This window comes from Rhinopithecus bieti, unplaced genomic scaffold (assembly GCF_001698545.2).
Source record: "Rhinopithecus bieti isolate Rb0 unplaced genomic scaffold, ASM169854v2 scaffold_19459, whole genome shotgun sequence".
NCBI lineage: Eukaryota > Metazoa > Chordata > Mammalia > Primates > Cercopithecidae > Rhinopithecus > Rhinopithecus bieti.
In genome coordinates this window covers 2,395,231-2,405,490 of record NW_016809864.1, presented here as the reverse complement: position 1 = coordinate 2,405,490, position 10,260 = coordinate 2,395,231, and the positions used below count along the sequence as shown (strand labels likewise).

General features: G+C 45.9%; 1 protein-coding gene across 1 annotated transcript in view; it reads right to left on the bottom strand.

The window, feature by feature from the left end:
- SNX29 (sorting nexin 29) overlaps positions 1–10,260 on the bottom strand; it is a 604,821-nt gene that overhangs the window by 545,086 nt on the left and 49,475 nt on the right. The window contains exon 4 of the mRNA XM_017890705.1: positions 6,627–6,751. Within this exon, the coding sequence (XP_017746194.1) occupies positions 6,627–6,751 (125 nt within the window). The remainder of the gene's footprint in view (positions 1–6,626; positions 6,752–10,260) is intronic.

Genomic DNA, 10,260 nt, shown 5'->3' with positions numbered 1-10,260 from the left:
GAATTGGGGGCCGGGCGCGGTGGCTCAAGCCTGTAATCCCAGCACTTTGGGAGGCCGAGACGGGCGGATCACGAGGTCAGGAGATCGAGACCATCCTGGCTAACACGGTGAAACCCCGTCTCTACTAAAACTACAAAAAACTAGCCGGGCGACGTGGCGGCGCCTGTAGTCCCAGCTACCCGGGAGGCTGAGACAGGAGAATGGCGTGAACCCGGGAGGCGGAGCTTGCAGTGAGCTGAGATCCGGCCACAGCACTCCAGCCTGGGTGACAGAGCGAGACTCCGTCTCAAAAAAAAAAAAAAAAAAAAAAAAAATGGAAAGGTTCTGAGATGAATGGTGGTAAAGATTATTGTATGACATGTGAATGTGCATTAAGTACACTTATGCTGAACCGTACACTTCAAATGGCTGAATGGTAAATTTCATTATGTATATTTTACCAATTTTTTTTTTGTTTTTTGAGGTGGAGTCTTGCTCTGTTGCCCAGGCTGGAGTGCAGTGGCACACTCTCTGCTCACTGCAAGCTCCACCTCCCAGGTTCATGCCATTCTCCTGCCTCAGCCTCCCAAGTAGCTGGGACTACAGGTGCCTGCCACCACACCTGGCTAATTTTTTGTATTTTTAGTTGAGACGCGGTTTCACTGTGTTAGCCAGGATGGTCTCGATCTCTCTCCTGACCTCGTGATCCACTTGCCTCGGCCTCCCAAAGTGCTATGATTACAGGCATGAGCCACCACACCCGGCCATATTTTTTTTAAGAGAGAATAGAAGTTTGGCCGGTAGGAGTTTGGGTGAGAGCTGAGGAAGGACGGAAGGTAGTGGAAGGGAAAGAACTGCCAGACTTGAAGAGTTTCAAGACACTAGAAAACAGGAGAGTTGTTCAAAATACAAGATTGGGCCAGGCACAGTGGCTAACGCCTGTAATCCCAAAACTTTGGGAAGCTGAGGCAGGCAGGTCACATGAGGCCAGGAGTTTGAGACCAGCCTAGCCAACATAAGGAAATCCCGTCTCTACTAAAACTACAAAAAGTAGGCGGCATGGTGGTACAGACCTGTAGTCCCAGCTACTCAGGAGGCCGAGGCACGAGAATCACTTGAACCCAGAAGGCAGAGGCTGCAATGAGCTGAGATCGCACCACTGCACTCTAGCCTGGGCGACAGAGTGAGACACCATCTCAAAAAAAAAAAAAATTACAGAATTGAATCATCTAAATTAGTGAGAGGCACCAAGCAAGGGACAGGCAGTGGTGCTGAAGGCCCTGCCCCACACAGGATCTGGCATTAGTGCTTTAGCTGCTGAATTGCGGAGAGGTCTCAAGAGTCCCAAGGCAGGGGCGTGGCAAGAGAGGAGCTTGTGGGACTCAGGCCATCATTTATTTGCAAACTGGATGAAAGAGTTGTGGTGTCTTACCTGCCACTGTCTGTCACCCCTGGCACACAGCACGGCATAAGAGGTAGAACAGAAACAGACACAGCCAGTAGGGAACAGAGCCCTAGAAGCCAGATCAAGCACTGGATACTTTGTCCCAACTCTACAAGAGACCCACGGAAGAGCTTTAAGTCAATGCGGTTACAGGGAGTAAGTGGGGGAGTGGGATGGTCATTAAAGAAGACCACTCCGCCGGGCGCGGTGGCTCAAGCCTGTAATCCCAGCACTTTGGGAGGCCGAGATGGGTGGATCACGAGGTCAGGAGATCGAGACCATCCTGGCTAATACGGTGAAACCCCGTCTCTACTAAAAAAAATACAAAAGCTAGCCGGACGAGGTGGCGGGTGTCTGTAGTCCCAGCTACTCGGGAGGCTGAGGCAGGAGAATGGTGTAAACCCGGGAGGCGGAGCGTGCAGTGAGCTGAGATCTGGCCAGTGCACTCCAGTCCGGCGACAGAGAGACACTCCGTCTCAAAAAAAAAAAAAAAAAAAAAAAAAAAAAAACACAAGTCGGGGAGAAAGAAGAGAACTCACTGAGGATGGAGGAACCGCAAGGGGCTCAGGGACCCATGTGAGAGACAGAAACTGTGCTCTGTGCAGGACTGGTTTGGCGGCAGAGGGCAGGGAGAAGGAGAAGGCTGGGAAGAAGCCCAAGAGCTGTCCAGGGGACCTGGGTAAAGGGCAGAGCCATTTACTAAGCAAGAAACACAGGAACACATATGGATGAAGATCAGAATTCAGTCTTGGAGACTGATAAGCCCGTGCTGTACACCAAATAGAGACACTCAAGAGACAGAGTTCAAGGAAGTACTCTGGGCCGCGGGTACGACTAAGAATAACAGGTACATACAGAGCAACTTCACCAAGGAATCCAAACAGTATGCGTAGAAACAAGAGCCAACAATGAATCCAAGGATGAATAATATTTGAGGGTACAGAAGTGATATGCCAAGAAGGATCAGAAAAGAAGAAGAAAGCGTGCCAAGAGGCTATAGCATCGCAGAAAGCAAGGGAAGGCAGTGTTTCAAAGTCAGAGAATCCTCGACGCCCAAGGCTGCTGAACAGACAGGGAAGATTAGACTTAAATTTTACAGGCAGCTCAGCAACAGTAACTGTGTCTCTGGCATATTCTGAATGGCGCCAATCACCTTGTAATTGACTGCCAACCTATAACCTGATGATGATATATCAGTGATTAAAAGAACATCAAATTCCAGCCGGGTGCAGTGGCTCACGCCTGTAATCCCAGCACTTTGAGAGGCCGAGGCGGACGGATCACCCGAGGTCAGGAGACCGAGACCAACCTGGCCAACATGGTAAAACTCCATCTCTACTAAAATTTAAAAATTAGCCAGGTGTGGTAGCAGGCACCTGTAATCCCAGCTACTGAGGAGGCTGAGGCTAGAGAATCACTCGAACCCGGGAGGCAGAAGTTGCAGTGAGCCGAGATCATGCCACTGCACTCCAGCCTGGGCAACACAGTGAGACTCCTTCTCCAAAAAAAAAATCAAATTCCAAGGTCATGCATCAAACGCCAATAATGGCAGTGGTTCTTTCTACTTTCCCAAGTGGAATGGAAAATAATTAATTTTTCCATACTGTATTCTGTACTGGCTACTTGGGTTTCCAGTGGCTACAAAGACAGCAAGCCAAGTCTGTGTAGAGCTCTGGGTCACTTTTAATTAATTTTTGCTTTGTTCCTCAAAAATTAATCACTTTCCCTGTAGTACGCTGGAGTGATCCTGGTACATGGTACCTCAGGAACCACAAAATACAGTACTGCACACAATGAATAAAGCCTTCTTTCCAACCAAGAGGTATTTGTTTATTGAACATAATTTTATTGAAGAACCTGTGTAGTGGCAGACACTATGCTAGGAGTCAAGAGAAAGCAAACAGACATGGTATCCTACCTTCACAAAGCATGCTACGTCGTGGGATATACAGAAAACTGAATATGGTGTGATGATGAGGGGGTAAAGTGGAATCTCCTGTTCTTTGTTCTGTAAGACAAAGGAAGGCAAATTTTTCTTTTCTTTCTTTTTTTTTTTTTTTTTTAGAGATGGAGTCTCACTCTTTCTCCCAGATTGCATGATCTCGGCTCACTGCAACCTCAGCCTCCCGGGCTCAAACAATTCTCCTGCCTCGGCCTCCCAAGTAGCTGGGATTACAAGTGGGCACTACCACGCCCGGCTAAGGAGCTAAGCTGGTTTGGTCTTTTCCCTGCTTCTCATTTGCAGGAGGCTGCTCAGCACATCCTCGTCAGCAGAAAACAGCCAGAGACTGCCCTTTCATTCATCTCACCACCATGCAGGTATAGCACTCACACCAAGACAGAGAGGGGCGGTCAGAACCAGAATGCTGGAGATGCCTTGCAAATGTGTTGGTGGTTCTTTGATTACCAGGGCCAAGCAACAGAAAGGTAAGAATTCTAGTCCTGGTGGCAACAAAAAGAGCCATTCTTTGTGGCCAAAAGGTCAGTGCCTTAAGCAGGGATGAGATGGAGGAAGAGGTTCAAAGTTGAAAGGGTGGTGGGAGAGGAGAGTAAGTGGTTAAACATTTATTAGGTGTGAGGAACTAAAGCAGCTGCTTCAAATAAGGTTCTCACTGAATCCCCCTGACAAACCTTCAAGCTAGGCGAGACTATCGAGACTATCGCCTTTACAGGTGAAAAAAACGAAGGTTCAGAGAGAACTTTCCCGAGGCCATTCAGACTCACCCTTGCAGTCTGACTTCAAAGCCAAGGTTGCCTCTGCCTTGCCCGGCAGCTGCCCTCGGTTGGATGGAAGTGGACTAAGAACCTCACGGCTTACTCACACCAATTCCTCTAAGGTCATTCCCCCAAAGGCAGATAAGATATAAACAAGAAGTGTGAGGGCCCAGGAAGCCTGAGGGCAGGCGGCCCTGGAAAAAGCTAAATCCCTGCAAAGTTCCTCACCCAGCCTGTAACACCAACTCACTCACACACAGGGACTCAGGGAGGCGTCGTCCCGGAGACGGGAAGCTGCAGAGACATGATCCAGGACACAGGAGGTGGCCAAAGTCATTGGCAGTGATTTCTACGAGGACTGAAGTAGTCCTTGATGCTGGCTTTTCTCAGACTGGATCCCTCCCTCCCTGGCTTTTGAAGGAGCACAGAAGCATGACAGAAAATTCAACAGGGACAGGAATCCCTCTTTTTTTTTTTTTTTTTTTTTTTGAGACGAGTCTCGCTCTGTCACCCAGGCTGGAGTGCAGTGGCACAATCTCGGCTCACTCCAACCTCCACCTCCCGGGTTCAAGCGATTCTAAATGTGAGCCACCGTGGCTGGCTCTAACAGATCTTTTTATAAAAAAAAAATTAAAATTATTTTATTGATACGTAATATTTGTACATATTTTTAGGGTACCTGTGATATTCTGATACATGCCTAGAATGTGTAATGACTTTCAACAGATCTTTGCTTCTTTTTTTCTTTCTTTAGGCAGTCTCCCGGGGCTAGAGTAGGCTCAGAGAGGCTCCTAGATCTTTGCTTCATTTCTGAAAATGAGTAACTGGTGAAATAAACAAGAAACAAAGATCTAGGAGCCTGAGCTTATGCTCACAAGTACCAAGGCCGGGCACAGTGGCTCACACCTATAATCCCAGCACTTTGGGAGGCTGAGGTGAGCAGATCACAAGGTCAGGAGTTCGAGACCAGCCTGGCCAACATGGTGAAACCCCATCTCTACTAAAATACAAAATTAGCCAGGCATGGTGGCGGGCACCTGTAATCCCAGCTACTTGGGAGGCTGAGGCAGGAGAATCACTTGAACCCCGGAGGCAGAGGTTGCAGTGAGCCAAGATGTTGCCACTGCACTCCAGCTTGGGCAACAAGAGCAAGACTCCGTCTCAAAAAAAAATCACAGGTATTCCATACAAATGTACAAATACTATGTACCAATAAAATAATCTTAAAAAAAAAAAAAAAAGAACTGTTGGAGCCAGGCATGGTGTCTCACATTTGTAATCCCAGCTAGTTGGCAGGCTGAGGTGAGAGGATCACTTGAGCCCAGGAGTTTGAGACCAGCCTGGCCAACAGAACAAGATCTCCGTCTCTATAAAAGTTTAAAAACCAGCTGGGCATGGTGATGCAAGCCTGCAGTCCCAGCTATTTCAGAGGCTCAGGCAAGGGGATCACTTGAGCCTAGGAGTTCCAGGCTTCAGTGAGCCACGATCACAGCACTGCACTTCAGCCTGGGTAACAGAGCAAGACCCCAACTCTAAAAAACTAAATAAATAAATAAATAAATAAATAAATAAATAAATAAATAGAAGGGCTGAGAAAAAAAGGAAGGATGACACAGCAACAAGAAGGAGAGGAAAAGACTAAGGATTCTGTTAGCAGAGAATTTCCACACACCGCCACCAAATGCAACAAGGTCCAACGTTTGGCTGTGAAAGGGGAACCAGCAAAAGACAACACATTTTACTCAGCAATGACACCGACATAGTGATAAGAAAGATTCCTGGATTCCCAGCAGTAGCCGCGGCCAGGGCTGGAACTGAAAGCTCAGGGGAGCAGGGGACCACCGGACATTTGTTACATGACATGATCCACTTCCAGGTTCAGCTCCAAAGCAGATCACTGTAAACAGCTTCCTCATCTGTACAGTGGCAATAATAACAGTCCCTGCTACTCACAGGGCTCTCGAAGAATGGAATGAGTTAATTTACATCAAAGTGCAAGTCTTGCACAAAGTACTAAGCATTAATAGTTATTATTTAGCATTATGCTTGTCATTCACATGGAAATGTTTTTCCAACATTAAATTGGAAGATAACAGAACCTCTGGGGTTTCTGTTGCTGGTGCTGAAGACATTTAATTATGAAATGCCATGCTATCCTCAGGCATCAAATTAAAACAGATTATTAATTTCCCAGCGACCGGGACGTCACACTGGTGAAATAAACCAGTGTGCTGCAGGCCCCCAAACCCAGAGGAGACTGCACCACGCGGCACTGAGAATTCTGCGCAAAAGATGATTTCATTTAAATTAAGATGCCAGACAACACCATTACGTTTTGACTACTATTAAGACATGGATTTCTGTGCGCACACACCACCCCACCAAGTCCCACTCGATGACTGCCTGCCTACTATTAAAAAAACAAATAAAAAGAAAAAGAGCAGAAGGAAGACAAGCTCCCCCAAGCTATGGCCGGGCAGAGCGGTACCTGTTTCGGTTTTGCTGGCAAAGCCCGCTGCCTGCTTGATCGCTGCTGCCGTGAGTGCCAATCCTCGACTCCTCTTCAAGCCATGCTGCAGGACGGCTTCAAACTGGGCACACAGACAGGTGACCCTGTGAGAGAACCAATGACTCATCAGTGCCCCCAGAAAAGGGAGTAGCAACTAGGGCAGCCCCAGCATCTCCAGGAAATGAGTAAGCTGCCAGGTGTAAACCTCAGCGTGAAGGCAGACAGCAGACACCTGGATTTGCAGGCTGGGTAACTGACCTGCGACACTCCACACACCTCCTGGGTTGATGTTCATTTCACAGAGCTCAGGATGCCCAGCACAGTCTACCCATATGCATCAGACTGGCACAGTAACGATTCACAAGGAACATGGGAACAGGGACGGGTGCCAGCTGGCAGGGGTGCAGAGCGGGGACAAGTTAAAAACCAATCAGTTCCGTGTGGGGACCGATTGGATGTTAATTGCATCCAATTCACAAGTTTTAACTCTAATTCATATTACATGTAGTTTAAGGAACAAGATTATGTTTTTGGAGACTGAATTCACCAGGCTGCCAAATTGGAAACACTGTGTAATTTCATGGCCTGTTACATGCTCTGAAAAAAATATATGAATTCTGAGTCTCATTCTTTATTCTGTTATATGAGATTACATGCTCTAAAAATAATAATATGAATTCTGATTCTTGTTCTTTATTCTGTTGTAAGAGATTACATTGTGAACTCAGATCGTGAGTTGATGGAATTTTCAATTAAGTTACAATTACTGTGCATTTAATCAAATTTGTTTCTCAATAACCAGAGAAATAAGAGATTCAGGAACAAAGAGATGAGGTCACAGCAACTGCACTTGATCTTAGCAATCTTCTCAGGGCTCCTGAGCCTCTGCCCAATTGGGTCTGTGGACTTCTGAGCCCTTTCCATTCACTTATGTAACAAACGTTAAGAAATTCTGAATGTCTGCCATATGCCGCCACTGTTCTAGGCTCTGAGGAGATGACGGTGGGAGTGAGACAGGCAAGGTTTCTGCCTCACTCATGTGCATGTTTCTAGCAAAGGGAGGTACACAAATAAGTTAACGAGACCATTTTCGTTAATCAGAACTTAGAAGAAAATAAGACAGGATGAGATGGCAGGTGGTGATGGGGCAAGGACAGGCTTAGATTCTGTGGGCTGAATGAAGGCAGCCTTGGAATTACGAGCTGGATATGACAAGGGCAGCAGGCTGGAAAGACAGGTGCCCCACCCATCCCCACACCCATGGTAACAATGCTCCAGGTGTTTATCACTCTGTGGGTACTAAAATATTTTCATACCCATTATTTTACTCTTCTCATCAACACTATGATATAGATGAGACAAGTATTATTATCTCCATTTTACACTTGAAGAAGCTGAGGCTAAGGACATTTAAGTGACCTCCTGAAAACTGCATAATAAGCAGCAACATCTGTACCTGAACCCCATCCTCGTAAGCTGATCCGATGTAGTTTCCTCCATCCCCCATATCACCAAGATGAACATCCTTTATTCTAAGATAAAAGCCCTCTAGCTCCCTTGCTGAATCTTCACTCATCATTCTGTCCAGTCAGGGAACTCAAGATTATGAACATGATGTGCATTTTGGTGAGAGATGCATCTCAGGAGATTTCATGTAATTTGTCATTCGAATCCAGGTCAGTTAAAACTAGTGAATCGAGTAGAACACACCTGTCTAAGCACAGGAATCTACTCTTTAGCTTCTGATGGGCACATCTTGGAAGTACCAACTGATAACTATATCATACACTAGGGTCACACTAAGGCTTTCCACTGCTTCCCATCTTATATGGGAAGCAGTAGATGATAATTCCCAAGAAATGAAAGGGGCACTAGCTTTAGTACAGTTCTTTATTTTCTTTTTTCTTTTTTTTTTTTTTTTTGAGATAGGGTCTTGCTCTGTTGTTGCCCAGGCTGGAGTGTGGCAGTGTGATCATGGCTCACTGCAGCCTCAACCTCCCCCAAACAATCTGCCCACCTCAGCCGACCAAGTAACTGAGACTACAGGCATGCACTACCATGCGCAGCTACCTTTTTTTTTTTTTTTTTAAGACAGAGTCTCACTTTGTTGAGAAGGCTGGAGGGTTCCCAGAATACTGTCTGCTGCAGACACTCTGGCTTCACTGGAGATGTCAGCTGTCTCCTTGCCATTTTATCACACCAAACTTCCATTCCAAGTTAATGAACTAGGGATATTATTTTCAATAAGTGGGTCACTTAACAACACTGAATATTTTAATGTTTTAAAAAGCACCAGTCATGTGGGGCGCAGTAGCTCACATCTATAATCCCAGCACTCTGGGAGGCCAAGGCAGGCGGACCACTTGAGGTCAGGAGTTCAAGACCAGCCTGGCCAACATGGTGAACTCTCATCTCTACTAAAAACACAAAAATTAGTTGGGCGTTACGGCAGGCACCTGTAATTCCAGCTACTGGGGAGGCTGAAGCAGGAGAATTCCTTGAACCCAGGGGGCATAGGTTGCAGTGTGAGCCAAGATCACACCACTGCACTCCACCTTGGGCAACAGAGAGAGACTCGACCTCAAAAAAAAAAAAAAGGAATAAGGTACTGATCCATGCTACAACATGGAAGAACCTTGAAAATATTATGCTAGAGGAAGGAAGCCAGATCCAAAACACCACACATTGTAAATTCCATGAAACATCTAAGAAGGCTAAATACAGACAGTCCTCAACATAACCATGGTTCAATTTATGATTTTTTGACTCTACGATAGGATTATCAGGACATTATCCCATCATAAGTCAAGGAACCTTTGGATACAGAAACAGAAAGTCATTTAATTAGTGGTTCTCTAAAGCTGGGGTTGAAATTAGGGATTAAGTGTTAACTAGCACAAGGGAATTTGGGGGGGATAATGGAAATGCTCTAAAACTGAATTGTCATGATGGTTGCACAACTCTATAAATGTATTAAAAAGCACAAAAATCAGCTGGGCACGGTGACTCACACCTGTAATCCCAACACTTTGGAAGGCTGAGGTGGGCGGATCACCTGAGGTCAAGAGTTCGAGACGAGCGTGGCCAACATGGTGAAACTCCCTCTCTATTAAAAATACAAAAATTAGCCAGGCGTGGTGGCAGGCCCCTGTAATCCCAGCTACTCCGGACGCTGAGTCTGGAGAATCGCTTGAACCCGGGAGGCGGAGGTTGCAGTGAGCCAAGATGGTGCCACTGTACTCCAGCCTGGGCAACAAGAGCGAAACTCTGCCTCAAACAAACAAAAAAAAAGCACAAAAATCACTGAATTGAAAGAAAAAAAAATCATTGAATTGTATACTTACAATTTTCATGGCATATAAACTAGACCTCAATAAAGCTGTTTAGAAAAAAAAAAAAACTTCCTCCCCAGGTGCTCAGTAAAAGTCTGACAAAGTAGCAAAAGAGTTGTGAATGGAAAATGAGGTAACTTCCTCCTGCTGCATTTAAAACTGTCCACCAAGATCAGCATAGCTGGACACTGCACCCGCTCAACTAGTTTTCTGTTAAGATTCAGCAAGCATTTGTTTTCATGAGCTTTGTCCTATCTTTTTTTTTTTTTTTTTTTTTTTTT